General features: G+C 51.7%; 1 protein-coding gene and 1 pseudogene across 6 annotated transcripts; one reads left to right on the forward strand and one right to left on the reverse strand.

Moving 5' to 3' along the window:
* Nucleotides 1–1,778: 1,778 nt before the first annotated feature.
* On the reverse strand, nucleotides 1,779–16,597 carry STK11IP (serine/threonine kinase 11 interacting protein). 6 transcript variants are annotated; one of them, XR_011495542.1, is made up of 25 exons: nucleotides 16,518–16,597; nucleotides 16,263–16,348; nucleotides 13,974–14,179; nucleotides 13,701–13,775; nucleotides 13,329–13,424; nucleotides 12,839–12,946; nucleotides 12,646–12,717; nucleotides 11,272–11,398; nucleotides 10,917–11,020; nucleotides 10,692–10,787; nucleotides 10,398–10,439; nucleotides 10,055–10,201; nucleotides 9,771–9,855; nucleotides 8,871–9,212; nucleotides 8,488–8,693; nucleotides 8,064–8,180; nucleotides 7,789–7,966; nucleotides 5,863–6,093; nucleotides 5,641–5,744; nucleotides 4,488–4,585; nucleotides 4,211–4,389; nucleotides 3,897–3,978; nucleotides 3,625–3,736; nucleotides 2,854–3,101; nucleotides 1,779–2,183 (listed from the first exon to the last, which is right to left on the reverse strand). XR_011495542.1 is itself a non-coding variant. In XM_014856051.3 (25 exons), exons 2-25 carry the CDS (start codon nucleotides 16,321–16,323, stop codon nucleotides 2,034–2,036), a joined length of 3,225 nt encoding a protein of 1,074 aa, XP_014711537.3. In that variant the 5' UTR covers nucleotides 16,324–16,348; nucleotides 16,518–16,596; the 3' UTR covers nucleotides 1,779–2,033. The 6 variants fall into 6 exon arrangements, 2 of the variants coding, with proteins under 2 accessions (XP_014711537.3, XP_014711538.3); XR_011495541.1 differs by having other exon boundaries at nucleotides 3,625–3,754; XR_011495543.1 differs by having other exon boundaries at nucleotides 3,625–3,695; nucleotides 3,897–4,074; nucleotides 16,518–16,596.
* Nucleotides 16,598–23,658: 7,061 nt separating this feature from the next.
* On the forward strand, nucleotides 23,659–25,490 carry LOC106840582 (UBX domain-containing protein 2B-like; annotated as a pseudogene).
* Nucleotides 25,491–25,568: the final 78 nt, after the last annotated feature.

Genomic DNA, 25,568 nt, shown 5'->3' on the forward strand with positions numbered 1-25,568 from the left:
AAGAGAAATCTGGGCGGCTGTCACCAGCCCTATCCTGCCAGGTCCTTCCAAACTGCAATCTCCATCTGCCCTGGTGGCATGGGGAACATCCGGCAGGCCACTGTCCTAACTCCAAACAGAGAGCAAGGCACAGGGCCCCTCTACTCCAAGAGCCCCCAATGTCAGGGGATTGCTCCCACACTGCTCTAATGCTCTTCTCTAAAACCCCTCCCTCTCCCACTCCAGGCTCTTCATCTCCTGAGGCAGCCTTTCAATCTCCTCTCACAGCTTAGCCCTTTCACCTAAAACCTAGAGATCCGGCATCTTTGTTCCCTCCAGCCCAGCGGGGAGGGGTGAGAATCAGCCAACATGTCACCACAGCCTGGAGGAAAGAGAAACTCCAAACACAGTACAACGGGCCTGCGTGTCCCGGATGAGTCCAGGACTATTCAGGAGCTCCCCAGCCCAGGGCAGGTTGGGCAACGGTCCCTCTCTGTGGGTGGGGTCGAGCACACAGGCCCTTCCACTGCAGGGAACAGAGGGGCAGTGCAGCCCACTCTGAGGTCAAACAAGCCTGGACTCATCACGTCTCCTCCATTTACTGACATGATCTCCAGCAAGTCACTTAAGCGCTCAAAGCCTCGGTTTCCTCACTTGTAACAGGATGCCACCCACCTCCCAGGACCCCTGTGAGGAGCAGACACTGTCACTAAGCAGTTAGCTCAGCGCCTGGTGTGCAAGTGCTCCATAAATGAGATGCACCCATTGGTACCCCAAAACCACACACACACACTCTCACAGCTGGAGCCCAGCTTTTGGGCTCAAGGGCAGCCTTTGACTTGAGTCCCCCCACTCCACCCCAAGCCCTCTTCCCAGGGCCTCTACACAAATATGTGGGTGCCACTCTGCCCATGCAGTTCATTTTGGGGTACAAAAAACAGATGCCCACTCAGGCTGCCTCGAGTCAGTTAGGACCCTCTCAGTGGCTCATAGCTTCAGCCAGAAAGAAAAAAGGAGGAGTCTGCTTTAGTTCCCACAACCTAAAATTCAGGGGCATCTGCCTTCGGGCACATCTTGGCCCCGGGCTCCAGGGACACCACCAGGCCTTGGAACTGCTGGCTCTATCCCTCAGCACTGTCTTCCTTCCCTGCAGGTTCGTTTGAGGAACGCTCTCCCCTTGTGGCCGCAGCTCCAGGGCCATCCTCTCAGCAGCCCTCACGGGGAAACTCGCCTCTTTCTTGGTTGTTCCAGCAAAAGGCCAGGACTGTGCCTTGGTAGGCCAAACCGGGCCACACGACCATTCCTGGACTGATCACACTGGCCACAGAGACAGGCAGAGGAACGGGGTCAACCCACCCTGCTCGGCTGAGGGAGGTGGTGCTGAGAGGAGCAGACAGGAGCGGAAACCACCAGATGCCAGCCCTCCCTCCACAGCCAGCTCCACACCCCCTCTCCCAGTCACCCTCTCATATGCAGCTCCCATGCCAATGGCCTGAGACCCACCCTGGCTCCCAAATGAAACTGGAGTGAGTGGAACTCTAACAGGCCCGGCTCTGTTAGGCAGGGAATGCCAGGCCAGGCCACGTGACAGGTGCTGCCGCTGAGGACTGTGCCCGTGGGGGTCAGGAGGACCACTTGATCCGATCAGCCGGGGCAGAGCAGGGTTGGAGATTAGGTCTCAAGTTCAAACAAGGTCGCCCAGCCTGTCCACACGGGAAGAGGGATGGGCGGGCAGCTTCTGTCAGAAGAGATGGGGAATGGCAGGCCCTCGAGGGACACATCTCAGGATGCCCAGGACATCAGGAATGGAAACAACTTTATTGATACCTGAGAACAAGTGCCAGACAAACAGTCCTAGTGACCACTTGGCCTGTCCCCTCGGGCCAGATCATCTAGAGGCCAGACCATTTCTCTCTCCCTTCCCTCGAGCCGTGGGTCATTTGGGGCCTCACTGGCTGGCGCCCAGAGGCTGGAGGAGTCTGCAGCCAGAGTCTGGAGAGGGAACATCTGCAGCCATGGCTCCTGAGGCCAGGGGCGGGGTCAGCGTGGAGGCCTCACCGGTCAAGGTCTAGAGCATCTTGGGTCACAGTCCGCAGCCCGATGGAAAACAACTCCTCCCAGGGCTCCCGGATCCAGGCCAGCAAGGCCGTCAGCTGCTCCGGACACACAACCCGCAGGGCCCAAAAACTCTCCAGCCGGGACACCTGGCAGACCAAGCAGCAGAGAGGTGGGACACACAGAGGGCCACACCAGAGCCACGGGAGGTCTCAGGGATGACCCACCGCGCTCCTTGGCTCACAGCCGCTTCCCTCCCCCAAGCCTGTGATCTCTCAGATCACCATGAGAGATCCTGACTCTGAGCTTTTTAACTGAACCCACTCGACACTTACTGAAGGCCCCCAAAGGGCTCTCACATTTACTATCTGGTTGCTGTAATCGTTCCTGTTTTCCAGAACGTAAGTTCTGGAGTTAATTCCAAGGAACTGCTTGGGGTTCAGCTCGTGGCTCTACGGCTTGTGACCTGGCCAAGTCAGTTACCATCCCAAGCCTCAGTTTCCTCATCTGCAGCAGGACCAGTGAGAGTACCTCCTCACATGTGGGCTGTAAAGATCAAATGGCCAACACACGGGCCCACCACAGGCCTCCCAGCTGACGAAAGGCTGGGCTCCGCGTCCGGGGTGCTTCCACCGCCAACACCCGCCTCCCTCTCCACTTGCTGCCATCCAACCCCAGGGAGCCCTCAGTTCCTTGCACCCTAATTCTCTGGCAAGTTCCATACTGCCCCCAATTCATAGCCTTCCTAGACCCATTTCCCACACTGCCCACCACCTCCACTCCCCTCTCACACACACACACACACACACACACACGCACCTCATCATAGAAGACCAGCCGCAGCTCTTCCGGGGCCGTGCGATAGAGCAGCACCGAGCTCAGACTGCTGAGTGGCTGCTGCTCCCTGACACGCACGGAGGGGCCTGGCCCCGAGGGTGGGGCCTGCTCAGAGGCTTCTCCAGATGCAGCTGGAAGAGGCGGCTCTGCCCGGAACCCTGCAGGCTCTTCATCCAACAGGTACAAGGTGGACAGAGTCAGCAACAGGGACACAGGGCAGGTAGCAGGGCCTGGAGGGAAAGGCAGAGTGAGGCCCAGAGTGGAAGGTCCCGGAGGAGCCCAGGGGCAGCATCCCAGTGCTGCTCGGGAGAAGAGGAGCAACCACACTGAGATGGCCACAATGCAGCCTGTGCCTCCAGGGTCCAAGGCCCTCCCTTTTCCAAACACGAGACACCTCTAGCCTCCAAAACCTCTGAGGCCCAAGACAAAGGGAACCTGCCCCACCACCCACCCTACTAGCAAAGAAGGGTCTGCTCTTGCCTTTTCCAACAGGATGTAGTGCAGCGAGCAGACCCAGCCAATCCGCTGCACTTCACAGACAGCCTCGGCCCGAAAGTAAAGGTCTCCGGGCAGCTGAGGCCCAGGACCCCTCCCGGCCCCACCCAGAGAGGTTGGGGCACCGAGACTGTCATGTAGGGATGCCCACAGGTGAGAGGAAGCCCAGAGTCCAAGAACTGAGAATTGCTACAAGGGCATGCAGAGGCGCTGGGGCCGGGCCCGTGGCCTGGGACAAGATGGGTACAGAGGCCTCACCTTCAACCAGGAACACCCGAAGGTAGAAGAACCGGGGAGGCTCCAAGGAAGAGTCTCTTTCCAGCAATGGCCTGGGGGAAGGAGTGGTGGGAAGTACCACGAGGGGGCAGAGCGGGGAGGAGGACCAGGCCTGGGTCAGGAGGTGTGGGCATGAGGACAGTGGCAGGCCCAGGTGCTCAGGCCTGGACTGTGCTGGGGCTGGTGGGCAGAGGGCCTGTGTCCAACAGCAGCGTCTGGGCACCAACCCCGGACTCAGCCTCCTATCGACTCACCAGAGCCGGTGCTTCGGGGTCACCTCCTCCTGCGTGGTGCTGATGCTGCTCCTCCAGGTCGGGGGCAAAGAGTGCAAGACATCTGGATAGAGCCAGCCAAGGACAGGGAACTCTCAAAAACTCCATCTGTTCTGTCCCAACCTCTCCGCCTCTCAACACCTTCCCATTCTCCATATGTCTAGATTTCAGAAACTTCTGTGAGGGATGAGTCCCATTACCTGTCTGTCTCCACTGTAGGAGCCAGACATGGGAGCCACAGCCCCTTGGCCCCTGCCATCCCTGCCTCTCCCTTCCCCCTCCCACCCGTGTCTCACCACTGAGCTCCTCGAGGAAGGCCCGGCAGTGCCTGGCATCTCGGGGCAGCAGGACACAGCTGCCCGCTCCAGCTGCCCACTCCAGCCGCAGGCTCTGTCCTGCCAGGCCCAGTTCTATGCCACTCAGATCCTGCAGGGGTACAGCCAGGGTTGGCTGTAGCCAGCTAGCTGGAGGCCCACTGTGGAGAGAGGCAGGCAGAGTGGTGGGGAAGAGTGAGAGTGGAGTGAGACCCACAGAGGGCTGTGACCCTAGCCTGGCCGCGGCCTGCTCACTCACCAGATCTCCCCTGTCACCTTTAACACGTAAAGCCTGTGGTCAGACACAACCACGAGACATAGAAACTCCCCAGGGTGGCCTGCTAACACCAGTGGCACCTAAGGGGAAGAAGAAGTTGATGAGAAACAGGAAGAGAGGATGGGGGAGGCTGCCAGACCGAGAGCCGAGCGACCTGGGACAGTGCCTTTGGCCTGACTCTCCCCACTGCTCATCCACCCCAGTGTCTCCACCAGCCATGCCCTCCGTCCCACAGCCCTGGCCTGCACACAGGCCCAAGTCAGGCTCTTAGCAGGTTTCCCTGTCACCTCGCCCCCTCCAATCCACCCTCCACATTCTGATCGACGGACTGTTCTAACAAAACCAATCGCCACTCCCTGGCTTCCATCCTTCAGGGGCTCCCCCAGCCCTCAGGGTCAAGAGCAAACTCCCTGGCAGACACCTGACCTTGCTTCTGAACCAGGCCCTGCCTGCCTGTTCAGACTCCTCTGGGGACACTTGTCCCCGACACCCACATCTGGCTGCCCCAATGACGGGCAGCTCTCCCCATGAGCTACTCCCCTGCCTCCACGCATGTGCTGCTTCCTAGACCTACAACGTCCTCTTCCTGCCTCCTCCGTAACTCATCCTTCAAGACCTGGCTTAGCCATCGCCTCCCCAGGAGGGCTTCCCTGGCCCACGAAGGCTGATCAGATGCCCCTCTAGGGCCTTGGCCTGATCCCAGCCTTTCATATCGTATGATCACTGTCTGTTTCTCACATCAGAATATAAGACACAGGGCAAGATTGGTTTATTTTAGATCCTTAACATGTAGCATATACCAGATGCTCGAGCAGAGAAGGTCCAATGATGCTGTGTGTTTATAATAATGACAGGAGCTCCCATTTACTGAGTGTCAGGTGCCACGGGAGGCAGCCTACAGACATGAGCCCTCACTGATGCTGCCACACTCTGTATGGTAGGTATTACCACCCCCGTTGTCGAGGGCAACAACTGAGACTCAAACATCAAGGAATGTGTCCAGAGCTACATAGTAAGAACTGCTGGAGTTGAAACTGGAAGCCAGACCCAGCAGTTCCAAAGCAACTGCCATGGTGGAAACAAGTGGACGCCCTGGTCAGTTAGGGCAACAGGGCAGTGCCAGGCTGGCGCAGACCTTGATGCAGCACTGGAACTCCTCCTGGGCATCAGTGAACACCTCAACATCCAGGAACAGCCGGAGTCGGTGGTCCACAGAACGGAGGCCACAGCGCTCAGGGGCTGGGGACAAGCGGTGGGCCGTGAGCCTCCCCTGGTAGCCCATGGCTCCATCCCCAGCTCCCCATCAGTGCCACCTCCCTCCCCTAAATGCCACCCATCTCCTTTCCCCTATACTCACGGGGACTGAGGCTCCAACTGTGGCGGTCATGGGAGACCGGTGCCTGAGATGGGGCACTGTCGGCCCTGTTGCTGTGGTCACTGTGGCCGGGAGGGTAATGGACAGCGCTGCTGGACTGCGGCGGAGCTGGCGACTGCTCTCCCTGTCTCTGTTCCGCATTGGGGGTTCCCAGGGACAGGGCCAGGAGAACCACGTGATCACTACCACAGTTGGGACACACAGCAGGAGATTCTGGAGGGAAGGATGGGAGTTTCCGTGAACCACGCCCCCCACCAGCGCCACAACCCCCCACCCACTCTCAGACTCACCTGGGCCCACATCTCCAGTTTCACACACTACCCACCACTCCCAAGCCACTCAACTCCCAGCAGCTGACCGCCCTCTCCCATCTCAGTGAGAGATAAGCAAACCCAGACCCACGGCCCTCAAGCTCCTCAAAATACAGCCCACCTTCTTATTTCAGGCCTTTCAGAGAGGGCCAAAGTCAACCAGGCCCTGCTCTGCTCCCGCCCCTAGCCTCAGGCTGATCACGTACTTCAGTGCTCTACCAACAATGTCTGAAAGCCCCAAAGCAACAGGCTGGGAAGGCAGGGTGCCAGATCCGGGTCCAAGTTCAGGCTCCATCAATTAAAGGCTGTCATCTAAGCAATTATGACAAGTTACCTAAGCTCTCTGTGCCTGGTTCCTCATTTGTAAAACGGGAATGGTAACAGTGTCTGTACTACAGAGTTGTCAGGATGAGTGAATGGAATCAGGTAAAGAATCCAAGACACGGATCAGCAACAAGAGAAGCAGCATTCTTCGAGCAGCCACAGTGTGCTGGGCATGGGCAAGACCCTTGGACAGGAGTACCAAAACTCTCCCTATCCCACTTTGCAAATGAGGAAAGCAAAGATCAAAGAATTGATGTATCCTGCCCAAGACCGTACAGCCAGGGCAGGGGGCAACAAAAGCTGCCACCGATGGAGGACTTCTGTTTTGAGCCAGGCCTGTGCCTGGTGTCTTTTTGTCACGGTTAAATCTCCTAACAGTACCACAGGGCAAATTCATTCTCTTCTTTGTTCAGAGGAGGTAACCAAGGCTAAAATAAAGGAGAATGGAGCTCAAAGGAAGGTTCATTAATAATGCCACCACCAAAGGGACCCAGGGGTCACATGGCCCCACGGAGTACAGGCAGGCTCCGAGAGGGGGTGGGACTGTTTCCGTTGCACACGTTGTGCTGCTGGGCCTTGGGGGCCTGCAGCCGCCAGGCAGGTCACAGTGGGGGATGGAGAGGAGCCCATTTTCCAAACAAAATTTAAACCTCTGCTCCAGCTGCTGCCAAGAAGAGAACAGTAGCTAATCAAAGTCATGCGTTTCAACAGAGGTCTTATCAAGAATCTCTCTTTCTTCTTCAATGTCTTCAAAAACATTGCCTGTTGCCTGGTCTACAACAGAAAAGTCTCTCATCTTAAAGAACACAACGTGCAGAGAGGCCACGAGGCACTGCTCGATACCAAGCAGCTCCCAAGGTCAGCCAAGGAAGGACAGGCCAAGCCAGCCCCCAGAGCATCTCACTCAACAGCCAGACATGCTCAGGGGGCAGCAGCGCAACCTGACACTGCAGGAAGGGCTCGGGAGGGTTACGGAGTTTCTGAAATATTAGCCAAAACACGGAGAAAGAGCCTTCAAGTAATGCAAAAATAATGAGTACGTTTAAACAACTACAGAGATGGTATTTCCCGACTTTTAGAGAAAAAAGAAAAGGACGTAATTTCATTCTTCTTTTTTTTTTGTAAACGTAGCAGGCAGATGGTTTGATCTTTTCCTCCAGGCAGAAAAGATGGTCCCCACTCCTTCTGTCCCTGGGGCTCCCCCCAACACTCCCCACCTCAAAGCCGTTGTCCCTGAACAGGCAGGAGGCATGTGGGCAGGGCCTGTCCTTACCTGCCTTTTGGAACAGAGGCTTCCAGCCTTCCTCACTGTCCAGTCCCAGCCTGGGCGCCTCTGGCTTGAACTCGTGGCCACAACGCAGACACTGGAGTCTGCCCACCAGCGGGTCCCTTGCTTCCCCGAGCTGACGCTGAGCCCTGGTGGCTGCCGGGGTCAACACAGCAAGCAGCTCCTGAAACAGGCAGGCCGGACACAGCTGTGAGCTGTGGACTGGTCGGCAGTCCTCCAGTCCTCCCGCTGCCTCGTGGGCCCCGAGCCAGGCCCATCACCTGGATGGCCGCGTGGGCATCAGGCTCCAGCACCACATAGCGTCGCCACTGCCGGTCCGGGCAAATGTAGGAGAAGCGCAGCACGAGGACGGGAGCCCTGGGGGGCGGGTCTGCGCCCTGCGGGAAGAGGGACCAGGGAGAAGTGGGGGCGGTCAGAGGGATGAGGGTTACACTGAGAGCACGAAGGAAACAAGAGCTCTGGACTGTGTTAACACGCCTCTGCTGACATCCTCTAGTCCAGCCTCCCAAGGGGCCACATAGTGCCACGTCTCTGCCCCCCACAGCTCCCCTCCTGAGCGCCAAGCACCCAAGGGAGACCGTGGGGAACACGCAGCCCAGAGCCTGGCACCCAACAGCTGTGTGGTCAGAGTTGGCTCCTGAAAGAGCCCGCCACCTCTTCCAGAACCCCCACGCCCCCACTCACCTCAGGCACCGGTTCCCTCTGGGTTGGGCTCTCGAGCTCCACCTCAGCTCCCTCCAGACTCTGGAGCTCGAGTCGTTCCAGGGTTCGAGCTGCTTGGAGCTCCACCTCAATCAGGTGGCCAGAAGTGACCCGGAGAAAGCGCTCCCTGCCCCGAACACCCTCGGGGCCCTCCAGGGGACACACCAACATGGGGCGACAGAGCTCCGCTGAGGAGAGACCAAGAGGTAGATCCGTAAGGAGGGAAAGGTACCCAGGACTCTGCCCTCCCCTGGGGTGGCCCTCCATCCAAAAGGGTCAGCCACCCTGCGTCCGGGTTTTCCTAACTCTCCCAGACACACCACCGTCACTGGCCCCAGCCCTCCCCATGGCCACTGAGTGCTCACCTTCCACTTCACTCTGCTCTTCCTCCTCCTCCTTCTCCTCCTCCTTTCCTTCCTCCTCTTTTCCGTGCTCCTCCGTCTCCTCTTCCTCCTGCGGCTCAGATTCTACAGTGACCTCCTCTGCCATTTCCTGGGGTGACTCCTTCTCCGCAGGTGGAGGGCTGGCCGCAGTCTCTGTGCTCGGGGTACCCGGGGGCAGTGTGCTGAGGGCAGGGGTCTTGGAGGTGGGCAGAACAGGGGTCCCAGAGGTCTCCAGGTGATTCCTATACTGCAGCCAGTCACGGCCGAACCGTTCCCGGAAGCTGTTCATGAGTTCAAGTTCCCGATGCTGCTGCACAAACCGTCCTGGGCAGGTGGGAGAGTGGCGCAGCTCAGCAAGCCCACCCCCAACCACAACCCGCCGGCCCAGCCTCTCTGAGTGCTCCTCACGGGGAAGGAAAAGGGTGTGTAACGGGGGGAGGGTCAGAGGGAGGCTGAAGGTTCCCCTCGGCAGCATGTCCCAAAGCGCTTTCTACAGAACACTGTGGGCGCATGCAACTCAGAACCGTGCCTCGCAGGCTGCTCTGGGAGAGTCACGATCCACGGAGGCACATTTAAGATCCTCAGATGTCCTGGATGGAGGACACCTATTTCACTTTGTGTAGCATTTTCCAAACGTGGCTGGCCATGCAATCCTTTCATTACATGACCTCCCGACATCCCACACAGTTAATGCTCCTTGAAAACACTTGGAAAACTGCCACCCAGGAGCAGTCTTTTCTCCTTTCCCTAAACTGAAAAGAGGAGTGAGGAAAGAGTACGAGGCCTCTGCAAAACTCCACTCCACCAGAAGTAAAATCCTCCCAACTGGAAGGTCGCAGAGCGCAGGTCGGGGGTGAGGCGGTGGGGGCAGGGCCGACTTACCAGTGGGGGAAGGGTCCAGAGTCCGGGGCTCTGGGTCCGTGTCACTAGGTTCTGAGATACTTGCCCGCCTCACACGGACTCGGCTCTGAGGTTGGGTAGAAGGACGACGTTCTAGGAAAGCCAGGGCCTCCCACCCTGCCATCCATGGTCACCCAGCCAACCTACCACAAAATACCCCATCCCCAAGCAAGGATAAGGCCTTACTGTTACCAGCCCACCGACAACCCGGAGCCCCCATAAAGGAACGCAACCCCAGGCACGAGGCAACCTAGGACACTGCCTACCTTAACCTTACGGAGTGGAGGCTGGACAGCAATGCTCCCTGAGGAGAGGCTGTCACTCAAATCAGGGCCACCCGAGGTTTCAGAGGTACTCCCCACTGGCCAGGGCAGGGGTGGGGCTGTGGAGCTGAGGCCTGAGGATATAGAGGTCTGGCGTGTGACAAAAGGAAGGAGAAAGAAGTCAGAGCCAGGGGAGCACCTCTGCCCTGCCCAAGCTAGCTGATACACGGGACCTACTTTCCAGCTCACCAGGAAGACCCTTTCCCTGGAAACCCGTTTCCCTCAGCCAGCGCCCTCCCAAATCAATCCTCGCTGTCCCACTCACGTCACTCCCCACAACACTAACCTGAAAATCAGTCAGTGACAAGACCTTGCCATCAAGAAGAAACTGAGCAGAGATAAAAAGGGAAGGCAGTGTTGGTGGTGGAGCACATGCCCCTGGGGAGCTCCAGGCGGGGGTGGGGGCCCTCCTCGTCCTGTAAGGACCACGAGGCTCAGCAGGCAGTAACAGCATAATAAGCAGGAGGTCCAGGCCTTGGCCCCTTGCATAGGGATGGGGTGGGAAAGGCCAGAGGGTGCAGGGCTGGGGTAGGACCGGGCAGGAAAGGGAAAGCAGAGTGGACACGGGAAGATCACTCACGCCGCCAGCAGCATCCCTGACACGGGGCGACAAGTACTGGGCGGTGGCCACTCGGTGCGCAGGGTGGAACCACAAAGGGTTCCCCTCCAGGCAGAGCTGAGGGGCAGGAAGAGGAGAATGAGGTGGGCCTTGGGCCTCCATGAGTGAGGAAAGGCACTGACCAAATCAGCATGGGAGGGCGGGGTGCAAAGCTGGCTCCCAGGTCCTGACATGCCCAAGACTCACCTTGCGGAGCTCAGCCAGCAGCCACAGCGGCGACAGCTCCCTGTGTCCTTCCAACAGGTTGTACGCCACATCCAGGTGCCGCAGGTTCCTCAGCTGCTCCAGGCCTGGAGTGGAGGCAAGAAGACAGGAAGGGCATGTGGGTGAGGGTGGGTGTGGGGTGTATGCTGGGTGTGGGTGCCATAGAAGGACAAGCCTGGGCACCTCAGGCCTGACCATAGTATGCATGAGCCTCTGGAAGCACATGTTCCTGGGGCCCCTGCCCCCAAGTCTCACACTGTCCTCGGTCCTCTCCATGTTTGCCCTACCCTCCCCGACTCCCTGCCCCCCACGTCCCCCACCACACTCCCCCACTCACCATGCAGGCTCCGGAGCTCATTGCCTCGCACTATCAGGGTCCCCAGAGCAGCCCCAGAGGGTCCCATTCTCGGCACCAAACGCAGGTGGTTATAGGAGATGTCCAGGTAGCAGAGCTCAGACAAGTCCTGGGAGGGGGTGGGGGTGACAAAGACTCTCTCCTTGACCAAACTTCAGCCAGACTCCTCTGAGCCCTCTTCTTGACTAGGCCTCAACCCTGACCTATCAAAACTGTGGACTCTCAGCACAAATGACTTCATCCAGCCCTCCACCCCCCGACTTTAAAAGACCTGAGCAAATACTAGCAAAGAACCTAAGAGCTCAAGGCCACAACCCTAGGATGACAACTCCAGCCCCATACATTCCTACCCAGAAAAACTTAAGGTTGCCAGAATTCAGTGTGTTCCAGACACACCTGAAGAGAGGGCCCCCGTGTGCCAGCCTCGTGGCAGGGTAGGAGCCTAACTGACAAGCAGCAACCCAGACAGGCTTCACGCGGACCAACGCCCCCTTCCTGCTTTTTGTAAATTTCCACTTCCCTGACTTCAGAGAAATCTGAGTAGAGTTCAGTCAAGGAGAGAATCTGCTCAAGGCCCCGCCAGTCCCGCTCCCGACTCCCTCACTCTCCCTTTAAAACGCCCAGTTGCCTCTGCACAAATTGAACTTGAGTTCAGTTCAGCTGAATAGTTTATTACTGATTAAAACAGTCTTACTACAGATTAAATATCACAATAGTTCATTACCACTGCAACAGTTTATTACTGGTTAAAAATCTGCTTTTACCACTTTAACTAGTGTCCAGCTGTGTCTACCATTGATGAGGAGACAGGGGAGAAGGGCTCTTGATCATCATCACAAAAGCTACCCTTTTCTGAGCCAGGCATTGGGGCTAAGTAACATCACACACGCCTCACAATCTTTTTTTTTTCTTTGAGGATGATTGGCCCTGAGCTAACAGCTGTGCCATCTTCCTCTATTTTCTATGTGGGATGCCACCACAGCACGGCTTGACAAGTGCTGCTAGGTCTGCACCTGGGATCGGAACCGGCGAACCCCAGGCCACCAAAGCGGAGCGCGGGAACTTAACTGCTACGCCACTGAGCCAGCCCCACAATCATTTTAATACTATAAAAGTAGGCGAAGAAACTAAGAGGTTAACCAATTTGCCCCAAGTCACACAGAAAGTAGGAGCTGAGATTTGAACACTGGGTTGTCTTATGCTAGAGCCTGAGCCCCCAAACAGCACTGCCTACGGATGTGGCTCCACCTGGGGGGCAAGAGCAAGGTGGGAGCAAAACAGATCCAGGAGAGAGGGTCAGAGCAGAAGGATCCGAGGCCGTAGGGCGCTGGCCCCAGCCGGGCTGCTCATACTCACGGTCAGGAAGCCCCTGCAGTCCTGGAGTTGATTGTGGCTCAGGTTCAAGAAGCGCAGAGCTGACAGGAGACGCTGGGTGGACGGGAAGAGGTGGTGGAGAATCAGACATCCCCAGGCAGCCAGCTGGCTCTCCTCCCTAAGGCCCTCCTGCCCACCCCTGTCCTTCCCAAACCCCCCTCCCTGAGGCCCTCACCAGGGAGCCGTCCAAGGCAGTCAGGGCGTTGTAGCTGAAGTCGGCAGAAAGCAGAGCCAGCCAGGGCAGCGCAGAGCAGAGGTCACCGCCGCAGGCTGAGAGGAGCTCCTGAGACAAGGTGCTCGGTTACCTCCACTTTCCCCTCCTCACCACCCAAGGCCGTGCTCGATCACCCAGCCATCCACTCATTCTTTATATACCAGCTCAGTCTGGAGACGCACACTTAAAGAAAGCCCAGGGCCCCGGCCCCAGGGAGTTCACTGTGGGGAGAGTGGGGAGGCAGACACAGGAGTATTTAACACAATACGGGAGATGTGACCATAAACCTATGGACAGGCACAGAGTGCCGTGAGAGCACAGCAGAGGGAGCAAGGACGCTGTCCTGAGGGAGGCGAAGGCAGGGAAGGCTGCAGAGGAGAGGGAATGTCAGGGCTTGGTCCTCTATGTCCCTCAGGACAAGGTGTCTGGGCCCACCCCTCATCCTCCTCACCTCTAATGCCTGGATGCTCCTGCTGCAAATCAGGGTCTCCAGCTGGGAGTAAATGCCACGGAGGCCATGGAGGCAGTGGAGGGGGACACCTCGGAGCTGGGGCAAGGCAAGGGAAGGGAGGGAGGAAGACAGACTTCACAGAAGACAGAGAGCTCACTCCCTTCCCCTCATGGGCAGGAGGGAAAAGATGAAAAAGCCAACTGTGGTTCAGGCAGGTGTTAAACGGAAAAGAGAGTGGATGCCACATTACTGCAGAGGAATGGGCCCATTCAGGCCTGGCCCCCCACCAAAAGAGGCCATCTCTTTTTCTCCATCCCCAAATGGCTGCTGCAAGCTGGGTTTTGTGCACCAACATCCCCCAACACCCCATACCTCCAGCTGCCGAAGGGACTTGAAGGGAAAAATCTTGATGGGCCCTGGGAGGCCAGGACCAGGGATATGGACCAGCTAAAAGGAAAAACACTCGGGTCACTGAGGCCCAGCACATCTCCCTTTCCTTGGCCTCTCTTCCTTAGCACAGCCACCCCTGTGGCTCTCACATCTAATCTGGGCCCTGCAGACCTTGAACCCACGCCCGCACCCCCAGTCCCCGCCTCCACTATTCTCTTGGGCTCTTTGTACATCTGCTCCATTCCCACCCAGAACCTTGAGTGAAAGCGTTTTCTGCAGCACATCGAAGAGGAACTGAAGCTGGAGGATGATGGGGGAGTCAGCAGGGTGGGAGGGCAGGGCCACGAAGCCTGTCTGGCCAGGGCCCCAGGGCCCCAGGTGCAGCTCGAATACACGGTTCAGCTGCTGCAGTGTGGCTGTCAGCAGGCTCAGTGTGCTAGAGCCAGACAGGACCACATCCCCTGCAGGAAAAGGGGCAGAAGGAAGGACAACATAACAAAAGGGTCTTCCCCTTCATTCCGAGACTTTGTGACCCCAGGATCCACCCACTCCAATCCATACTGTACATCTTCCACTGCCGGATCCAACTTTCTATCTCCTCGCCGCTCAAAAGTCTTCAACGGCTCCCCTCTATCTTCAAAAAAAGTCCTAACTCTTCAGCCCGATATATGAGATTGCATCATGTAATGACTCCACCTGACTTTTCCAAATTGTCTTTTACCATCTGCTCCAAAAGCCTGGTCTCCTCACAGTGCTGGAAATACAGTCAACTTCGTTCACAGCTCACTCATTTTCTGGTACACCCCCTTCCACTCTGCCTAGCTTGAGACCTTCCTCCTCCAGGCAGCTTTCTCAATACTCAACACTGCTGAACTTTTACACGATCATCACTCACGTTACAAAAAAGTTGAGTGGGTGTTTCACCTTTCTTTCTTTTGCTGATTGCAAAAATCAGAATATATGCACACTTACAGAAACTTTCAAACAATACTAAAATGCATGTCATAGAAAGAATAACCACTCATGTGGCACCAAGGTATTGTGATTGCTCTCTCCAACAAGACTGTCATCCTTGAGAGCCTCTTTTGGTCACCTTGGTATTCATCACTGCACCTAAAAAAATACAGCTACAAGGCAGGCACGGAGAAATTTTTTTTAACTTTTTTTTAAAAACAAGGATAGATAAGAGTCAAAGAACGTTGCAGAAACAGCACTGAGAGCTACTTATAATCTTCATCCAGTTTCCCACCCAGGTTACATTTTATATAAATGCGGTACAACAGCCAAACCAGGAAACTTACTTGGTATATGTATGTACTATAGTTCTATGCCATTTTGTCATACGCGTAGATTCCTGTAACCACCACCACAATCAAGACACAAAACTATTCCATCACCATAAAGGTCTGTCTCTCGCTATCTCTTTATAGTCATACACACATACACACCATCATCCCTAACCTCTGGGGCCAAGTTGGATTTTTCCTGAATAAATTAACAATTCCTGCAGCCTTGCATGAAAGATTTTCTATGTACTAGACACCGAGGATAGATACAGATATGGTACAAGGACTCTTCCCACCCTCAAAGAGCCTCCCAGTTAGAAGAGGAGATAAGATATGTGCACAGTTAATAAAACAAGCCAGAAAGTAAAACTGCTATAAAGAGAGATTCCACAGATACCATTCATGGGAGTGCAGAGTGATAGAAGGCAGCTAACAGTAATAGGGAAATATGTGGCAGATGCCTCTGTTATCTCATTTAAACTCCACTGGAATCTCCTAAAGAAAAACATTAATGACTGCCTCCTACAGATATGGAAATTGGGGCTCAGAGAAGTTAAGAATATTGACTGAGATCATATAGCTGGTAGGAAGTTGCTACTTCTGTCTGATCCCAAAGCCAAGGCTTCTTCCACACAACTAACGCCAACCACATGCTGAACAACTACTGTGGCTCCACTGTGCCCAGGCACTGAGGAAAGAAATTATAGTAATAAGAGCTCCCAATTCTCAGCACTGACTCTATATGTAAACACTATACTATATGTTTTACGTGAACTAAAATTAATCCCCACCACAACCTTTGAGTTAAGGACAACCATTATGCTATTTTGCTAGTGAGGAAAACTGAGGCTCAGGAAACTTAAACGACTTGGCCAAGTTTGAAAGAGAGTTGGGATTCCAACCCAGGTGGGTCTGACTCCAAATCTCGTGCTTTTAACTATACTAAGTGCCCTGCCACACAACAATGATTATGACCAGTCCCTGGTAGTAATGATCACTTCCCTCTGAGAGTAGCAAAGAACGCATAGAAGAAGGGGCACTGGAGTTCGGCCTCGAAGGATGACTACGGTTTAGACAGTCACAAAGAACACTGCAGGCAAGGGTACCAGAGCGAACAAACCCCGGAGGAGCAAAGAAATGAAATGGCACCCGAACCCTCGTGACTCTCAACAACTGTAACTCCGAGACTCAAGGGGGAGGCCCTCTGGAAGGTAAGGAGCACCCCCACCTCGCCCCAGCCAACCGGAAGTCCACTCACCAGACTCCCTCAAGAGCCCGGCGAGCTTCCACACCAAGGAGTCCCGCGGGGCGGTCGTCATGGCCACCGAACGCTGGGGGCGGAGCCTGGAGAAAGAGGAAGCGGAAGAGCCTCAGGTGGGTGGTATTGCCAAAAGCGCAGGGCGTCCGCGCATACCGAGGCCTCGCGGGGAGGAAAAAGCAAGAAAGATAGCGAGGAAAAGCGTCCTCCCAGGTACCCTTTCCAGAAGCACAAGGCGGAGTCAACCAGACTGACCCTCCAGTGTGGACCTGCCACCAGCTCTACAGCTCGGCTCCTATCAATGATGGACAGGAAGTCCCGCCCCGGAAGGAAGGTCAGCGGAGGGACGACCGGAAAGCACGCCTCCTCTGCCGGAAACCACGCCCTAAGTCGTGCAAACGTGTCGGATGGGGGCGGTGCCCGCGTGTTTCGCGCAGGGCGGTCCCTCGATTATCGGAGCGCATTGCTCCGGCCCCTGTCCTCCGGGCTCGCGGCCCCGAGCTGGGCCCCCACCGTCCCCGCCGCCCCCGCCCCGCTGTGGACCCCCCGCAGCCTGGGACGCCCTGTCGGCTCACTGCGGCCCCTCTGGGCCAGTGAGGAAAACCTGACTCGTTGTTTGCAGGCTGGGCGGGGAAGCAGAGTTTGGAGAAACGGAATTTTCTCTTAGTGAAAGAGTCGTCCAAAGCCAACACTCGTTTTCCAGTTAGAGGAGAGCGTGTCTGCCATAGAAGGGAGTTTTTCGATATCTGTCGAAAGAGCTGAGGCTGGGGGAGGTGCCACCTCTGGGGTTCTTTTGACGATTTTTCCTTAATCTCCCTCCAAACTCATTTTTCTTTTTTCCTTCAGCGGTATCAGATTCTCCCATCGCGATCGATAACTCTCCACGTGTACCTAGTGCTTTGTTTTTACTGTTTCGTCTATTACGCCTGAATCTAAGTTATTCTTATCCAGGGTTTGAAAATGAGAAAACCGGTTCAGAGAGCCTAGGTTACTTTCGAAGGTCGTTCAATTAGTAACCATTAGCGCAAAGACTGCCAAAGTTTCTTGGCTCCAGGTTGTCGTTGTAGCTTTCACCAGGCTCCTGATCAAATAAGGACATCAGCTAGTGAACTGGCTTAAGTAAATTCTTTTAACAGAATTTCTAGTTTTCAGGGAAGATTTTTCTTTGTTTTTTTAATGAAGTGCCTTTTCTGCAGAAGAAAATCAAAATGAATCATAAGCCAATTGAGAGTAGGAATAGGGTCATAGTCATCCCAAGTTGCAAAATTTGAAACATCTTATTTTCTAAAGACAAAATATTTGAAATGGCAATTTATGCCCCTACCGCATAATTTAGCATTTATGGCATACTATGTGGTCTGAGCCAAAAGCCTAAAAGGCAGTAAAGTGAAATAAGTGGAAACACATCTGAACAGCAAAGTAGTATACAAATATAAAGTAAGAATAGGGGCTCTGTGTTTTTGTTGAATTATTAATACCATAACTATGATGATTGTCAGTCCCTGCTTGTCAATCACTTGGAACTAGGGAGGAAGGGCTCTCCAGTACTGTTACTGCTGACTCTAACCCTCTTAGGCAAGAAGAGACAGGTTGTTTTGAAGTTCCTGACATTGCAATGCTTTGAAACCTGTTTCATGGTACCTTCCCAGTCCACAGCGTTTTTCTGAGAATTGCTCCGTTCATATGGGTAACCCCTGTAGTCAGATTTGTTCTACGTCTGTTGCTTCCCAGAAATGTGAAAGTGGGACAAAGAGAGCAGCAAAGAAAGCTGAGCTACAGAGGGAGAGAAAAACAGATCCACTGTGAGAAGCAGCAACAGGAGACTAAGCAGTTCTTGTTTCCAGCCCCCTGTTGAGGCCCACTCCCCTTTCTGTCCTTGGCCTGCAGGCGAGGGCTTGGCCACCTTCCAAAGAATTCTCTCTCTCTTTTTTTTTTTTTTTTTGCCTAACTTATTTTGAGTGTATTTCTGTAAATTGTTACCATAAGAACCTTGACTTAGACAAAACCTTTTTAAGAAATTAAAATCTGAAAGGAAAAAAAAAGTTATCCCAATCACTATAATAGGAAAAAAAAAAGAGAGAATGTACCCGGAACATTTTGAGAAATATGCCAGATCTATATGAAGAAAACCAGAGAAATTTAAGGACATTAAAAATGACCTAAGTAAATGAAAAGACACCAGGTTCCTGATGAAAAGATTCAGTATTATAATGATGTCAATTTAATGCAATTTTCATCAAAATCACAATGGGAAGATTTTGGAACTTAGCAAGTTGATTCTAAAATTTCTCCAGAAGGGCCGGCCTGGTGGTGCAGCGGTTAAGTGCGCACGTTCTGCTTTGGCAGCCTGGGGTTCGCTGGTTTGGATCCCAGGTGCGGACATGGCACCACTTGGCAAGCCATGCTGTGGTAGGCATCCTACATATAAAGTAGAGGAAGATGGGCACAGGTGTTAGCTCAGGGCCAGTCTTCCTCAGCAAAAAGAGGAGGATTGGCGGCAGATGTTAGCAGTGCTAATCTTCCTCAAAAAAAATTTTTTTTTAAATAAAATAAAATTCCTGCAGAAGACTAAACACACACAAGCACAGCCAAGATATTCTGAGGAGAAAATAAAAAGAACAAGAGGCACTAGTAAGGGCCTTGCCCTACCAGATAGCAAAATGTTCTAGAAAGCCACAGTAACCAAAGCAGCCTGTGACTTACAGAGAACACGCCAAATATTGCTAGATCAGTGAAACACAATACAGAAACAAGCATGATTACATGGGACTTGTTTTACTTTTACTGTACATGATAAAATTGACTTTAAATTAATGGTGTACGCACAAAAACAAACACATAGATAACAGAAAACAGATTGGTAGTTACCAGAGGGTAAGGGGGTGGGAGGAGGACGAAAGGGGCAAAGGGGTACATATGTATGGTGACTGATGAATGGAAACTGGACTTTTGGTGGTGAACACAATGCAGTCTATTCAGAAGCCAAAATGTAATGATGTACCTCTGAAATTTATGTAATTTTGTAAACCAAGTGACTTCAATAAAATAAAAAATTAAAAGTGAATAAGATAAAATAAAATAATGGTATAAATAATGAATCGTTCAATAATTTTGAGACAATGAGCTGCCCATCTCAGCAAGGCTAAGTTCCTTCCCACACACCATGCACATCAAGTTCCAGAAGAATTAAAGAGCTAAACATTTCTTTAAAAAAATTAAACATAAGGAATCTTTAAAGTTTGAAGTTCAAATTCACTTCTTAAAGAAGTACTATCTTTATCAAAAAGGCATGCAATGCCATTTCAAAAAAACTTAACTTTAGAAATATAATATGTATGTCCTGCTACTGCATGATTTCATATTACCACGAATGAAATTGTATTTCTCATAGAAATGCTATGATATCATGCTCCTAACTTATAAACACTCTTCTGAGTTTTATTCGCCAAGAGTAACACTCCACCTAAAATCAGAAATGTGCAGCTGAACCCTCCAAGCACGTGACCAAGACCTCTCAGCACAGGAGAGGATCTGGTATTGAGAGGCAGCTCACTGGCCTCAGGCTCCAGCCCCGTGTTACTGTGTGAGGAGAGAAGTGAGTTGTAAGCAGCTGCCATTGGTAGCTTCCCTGGCACCCCTCAGTCCCCTCTGCAAAATGCTTATGATCATAGGAATAAGGAAAGGTGAGCTGGTTACTAGTTTAGGCAGTAGGGATGGAGAGAAGGGAGGAGAGGGTATCTTCGTACAAGAATGACAATGTCAACTGCCAGAGAACATAGACCTCAGAGTCCTGGTCCAGAGCCTGCTTGTTATTGATACCTTGCAGCATGCAAGCCCACAGGGGAACAGAAGTAATCGTTCATCTTTAGGACATGAGCCATTGTCCTGGATCTGGATGTCACTGCTCTGCTGCAACAGCCTCTTACAGCAGATCAGATGACTGAGACCTAAAGATTCCTCCAAATGAAAATTTCACACTTGAAATTGGGTTGTGAGTGGGGAGGGTGAAATTGAATGATCTACTTGTTTCATCAACTAGATTTCTTCATGGAGAGGGAAAGGGGGGAAAATGGAAGAGAATGAAAAGGTATGAATATTACCTTCAAAAATAGGTTTTGGTAAAAGAGTTTGTACTAGAGAGGAGTCCGTGTGCCTGGCACCCACCGCCCCAGGATTGAGTGGTCAGAGGCAGGTCTTTCTACATAAGTTACCACACATTGTGTCTCTTGGCTTTGCTGCTAGACCTAGCCACGAAAACCTGGCCCGGGAATTGACCCAATCACCGCAATCAAACATACAAGACAAATCAGCAGTGTTGGAGGAGGCCTGGCATGAGAACTCTGCGTTAGACTGTGACCCAGCAAGCCCATCAGAGCCTGGTTCCGGGAGAGGCTGACCACGATGCTCATGGAGAGAAAGCTGGAGAAGCAGAAATCAAGCTCAATGCGAAATTGAGAGAAGCCAGGGGTGGCTGACCGAAAAGGAAGCAACAAAATAACAATATTCCGGTGACCCGCGGCAGCTCTGGGCACCCATCCTGAGAGCACTTTGCAATTCTGCACAAAATAAGCTGCGGGATTCCCCGAGTGGCTTTATAGTAAACCTGTGATCACCCAAGAGTGCCTTTAATTCTTTTCGGTGTCTAACCTGGAAACCCATGGAATCATCCGAGAAATGGATAAGAAAGGCTGTAAGAAAGATGGGGACCTTGTGCTTAATTCAAAACACAAAAAGAGAAAAGAGGAATGGGGAAAGACAGTGAGAGAAAAGTGAGATCAAAGGGCTTAAGGTCTCCAGGGCCAGGGGAAGCAGCTTTGGAATCTCAAAGCCTTGTAGAACCTGAAAGTTCAAGCAGTCTTTCATTCTTTCCTTCATTCAACAAATGTTTCCTGGGCCCTGACTACGTACAGGGTAAATAAAGGAGACAGCAGTGTGGCTCTTGTTCTCAAGAAGCTGGCGGTCTGGTGGAAGGACAGACACCGACAATCACATTTCAATACTGTGTTTGCTTCCTGGTCCCCCTGTAACAAATTATACCAAACTTGGTTGCTTGAAACAACACACATTTATTATCTTATAGTTCTGAAGGTCAGATGTCCAAAATGGGTCTCACCGGGCTGGAATGGAGGTGTCGGCAGCGCTGCGTTTCTTTCTGGAAGCTCCAGGGGAGAATCTGTCTTCTTGTCTTTTCCAGCTTGGAGAGGCTGCCTGCTTCTCTCGCTCATGGCCCCCTTCTGTCTTCACAGCCAGCAATGGCCAAAGGAGTCTTCCTCACCTCAAACATTAACTCTTCTGCCTTCCTCTTCCACATTTAAGGACCCCTGTGCCTACATTGGGCCCACCCAGATAATCCAGAATAACCTCTGTATTTTAAGGTCAGTTGATTAGCAACTTTAATTCTATCTGCTGTCTTAATTCTCCATTGCTACATAGCATAACATTTGCACAGGTCCTAGGGATTAGGACATAGACGTCTTTGGAGGAGGGCATCATTATTCTCCTACCACAAGCATGATGCATGTTATGATAGAGATCGTGCTGTGGGAGATGGTTCCAGTCCAAGACGGCAAACTAAATGCATGCTGCAGCCTCTCCCTCCCATTCCAAATGGTTTTCAATAACAGAAAAGGTATACAAATAAGTAAATAAATTCCTAATCACCCTGGACAACAAGGAGGGCCCTTGGTGGACCAGAAACCCTGAAGAATCCCTGAAAGATGGAGAGCAGGCGAGAATTAGTCCGAGAGGAACACCACAGCCCAAAATGTGCATAGCAGGAGACTGCCACAGGACCCGAAAACAGCGCCAAGAGCACTCCAGGCACAAAGGGGGTGGAGCCGGGGAGCCCCTGGGTGCTCACTGATTATTCAAGGTGCCACGGCAGGCACCACGGAGCATGTCAATCACTGCGCACACACTCCCCCCTCCTGTCTCCTGGGGCCAAGAAATTCTAGCAGGATTATCTGCTCCATGGGGGAGTGGTGGATATGAGATCATTAGGTGGAGAGAAAGGACAGTGTTCCTGGTTGCTGGTGACACTCAAGAGGAAAAGGAAGTGCCCACTTGCAGAAAATGAGCTGCCAGAATGCCCCACCATCATTATACCCCCCACCTGCCTCCAGACACTTACCAGCAATAGATTATGATAGACACTGTGACATTATCTCATACCCCCATTGCTAAGGCGTATACAAATGGAGAGGGCAAACAGTCTAACAGGGAATCTCAGATACAAGATATGCTTGCAACCAGTAAGTATCAAACGCAAGAAAATCAACATCTTGAAAGGATATCAAATCCGACATATAGAAGAGCTTTTACCCAGTGAAATAGCCTGTAGAGCAAGAATAGAACTTTAGAATAATTATAACATTTAGGATGCAAAAGGATATCACATTCTTTTTTAAAAAATCAACTGAAAAATTGAGCATACTTACGAAACAGCAAAAAACCCTCAATAGAATAATCAGAATGGGCACAGCAAAAAGGTACGTGTGTACCCTGGGGGACTAAGCAGATACGTTTTTCTATCACACAGCACAAGACAAAATATGGAATGTGTTTATTATGAGAAAAAGATAAGATATGCAGAGGACCGATCTAAAACTTTCAATATCAGCTAACAAAAGTTCTGAAGTAGAAAATAGAAAGAACGTGAGAGGAAGTTTTATTCAAATAAGTAAAAGAAGAAAATGCTCCAGAATTGAAGAAAACCGTGAATCTTCAGTTCGAAAGGGCTCACCAAATGCCAATCAGGGTCCTTTTGTAAAACTAACACGTAGATCTATTGTGATGCAAATGTCACCGTGAGGAGGGAATCCTGAGAACTTCCAATGAGGAAAAAAACATGAACTACAAATGTGTGTGAACCATATTGACATTAAATCTCTCACTGAAAAACAGAAGGCAAGAAAAAAAGGGAGAGAATTTTTAAAAGTTCAGAGGAAAGATATCTTTGAATCTAGAATTCTATACACAGCCCAACCATCATTCAAGTCTGAAAAGAAAGCCTTTTTCAATTGGGGGAAGACTCAGAAAGTTTATCATCTACAGACTTACTCTGAAATAAATAATTAAAGAGGATAGATCAGCACTAAGAGAAATGAATCCAGGAGGAAGAAGCGAGAGGCAAAAAGCAGTGGCTCTAATACATTTGTTCAAACTAAAGAGTAGGACAAAACAGGCATGCGCATGCGCACACACACAAAAGGAGGGGGGAGGAACAGAAAGAAACATTAGAAGGATAAGAGGCTGGGGAGCTGGCAGAAGATGGCGAGGGCAGCGCCTAGACACAGAGTAGGGGACGAGATCTTCAGGCTCCCCACTCAGGGCACAGGATTTACAGAACTTAGTACAAATGTGAAGACTTTGCAAAGAAACCTGAAAACAACCAGTGATGAAGTATCAAGAAATAAATTGGCCTTGGCAGAACGATGATGAAAGGAGATGCAAATCTTCCAAATCTGATAGACCTAAAGTTAGAGTCTTTAAAAAAGCACATTAATACCACCTCAAAGGTTTTCCTGATACTGGTGTTTTGAGACCAGAAACCAGGCAAGGAAAGGGTTAATGAAAATCAGATCCATAACTGAACATGGTCTGTCAAACATTTTCCAGACGAGGAGAAAACTAAATGTGCTGTTCTTCGAAAGTTGATGTCCTCTTTTTGCAGATGTTGCCATTCTACAGTGAAACTTACATGGTTGCAGCCAGACCCCTGCAAATCGCTCCAGGGCTAAATGGCATGTTGCATTGAACCTGTTATGCAATGGCATTGAGCTTCTTATGTTAGGGCCTGCGCTTGTGCCCTGATCAGGCCCAGTTGTTAGACAGTTGTAGCACATTCTCTGCACTCTGGAGTATAAAACCTCCACCTGCACTAAGCTGGGGAGTTGGGGGTACTGCTTTGGGAGCCATCCCCAGTGTTTTGCACTGCTTGCGCAAGCACTAAACCTTTTTCTTCACCCACTTCAGCCTTGGTTGTGCTTTTCAGCTCCACGCTCGCTCGCCATGAGATGGACCCGTTGACTTCTGTTACAGTATGTTACTTGGTTCAGATGCTGACCACCACGGCACCCCATTGTAAGGTTCTGTTCAAGTGTGCACGAGTACAGTGGATTACATAAATTTGACCTTCAACCAGGAAAATTTTCAGAGAGGTGAGGGAACCTGGGACCGTCCCTCTGAATGAAACGACAAGAGCTTCAGGTGATGACAAATCTAAATCATTTCCGGTTGGTGGTGACAGATTGGGTCATTCCATTTATAAGCAGTCTGAAGCCATCCGTGGAGAAAATCAGCGGCAAGATGGTCAGGTGATGACAAATTGAAGTCATTTTGCTTAAACTATGGAGCAGCAGTTTCAGTTTAGATGATGGAGAATTGAAACCTCTCAATGACTCAACAAATGCTTACTTTCTGGAGTCTGTTAAGAGAAGGGCGACTCTCATTGCATGTATGCCTGAAATTCAGCAACTTGTTAGAGAAATTCTTTAAAGTGGAATTACTGCTGGCAGAAGATTTCAGAAGAGACTCTCCTGGGGCTTCAGCGACTGTTTTTGGCGGCCAAGTGAATCTGGACATGGAGGATCATGAAGATGAAGAATACATAAAACCCAGAGTAAGGTTCAAGGCTGTTAGTGGAGAAAAGCTAAAACCTGGAAGCCTCACATCTGAAACAGTCAGTACACCTTCCTCCCTAGCAGAGGGGAGAAACGAATGCTTAATGTAGTTGTTCTTGCTGATGATTTGGTGCCAACGACAAAAACTCAAATCAAGTTAGCAGATGAGAGTCATTTGATACAAAGATTCAATAGGACGCACAGGATCCTGGATGCTGGGAATTTTATTGTACAGTTGCGTCCTGAATTTGCAACTCTTGACTTTATTTTTTTTAAATTTTTTTTAATAAGATTTTATTTTTTTTCCTTTTTCTCCCCAAAGCCCCCCGGTACATAGTTGTATATTCTTCGTTGTGGGTCCTTCTAGTTGTGGCATGTGGGACGCTGCCTCAGCGTGGCTTGATGAGCAGTGCCATGTCCGCGCCCAGGATTCAAACCAACGAAACACTGGGCCGCCTGCAGCGGAGCGCGCAAACTTAACCACTCGGCCACAGGGCCGGTCCCTCTTGACTTTGTTTTTGTGACTTCATCTCTAAACAGAGAGCTAACGGAGGAAAGCCTGCCACAAGAAGCAGATATTCTTAATACTGTGGTACTCCAGCAATAAAATAATATTGCTCCTATCCATGAAGTAGCAGGTAGGAAAGATAATGTGCCGGATTGATAAGGAAAATATTTCCAGCAT

This window comes from Equus asinus, chromosome 19 (genome assembly GCF_041296235.1).
Source record: "Equus asinus isolate D_3611 breed Donkey chromosome 19, EquAss-T2T_v2, whole genome shotgun sequence".
NCBI lineage: Eukaryota > Metazoa > Chordata > Mammalia > Perissodactyla > Equidae > Equus > Equus asinus.

Bases quoted from the DNA above. Each gene is read 5' to 3' on its own strand.
- STK11IP (XM_014856051.3), bottom strand. From the start codon at position 16,323: ATGACGACCGCCCCGCGGGACTCCTTGGTGTGGAAGCTCGCCGGGCTC. The intron at 6,094-7,788 runs GTAAGGACAGGC...CCTTCCCTCCAG, and splicing joins GCCTCTGTTCCAAAAGGCAG to AATCTCCTGCTGTGTGTCCC. The intron at 3,696-3,896 runs GTGAGTCGATAG...TCCTTCCCCCAG, and splicing joins ACCCCGAAGCACCGGCTCTG to GCCATTGCTGGAAAGAGACT.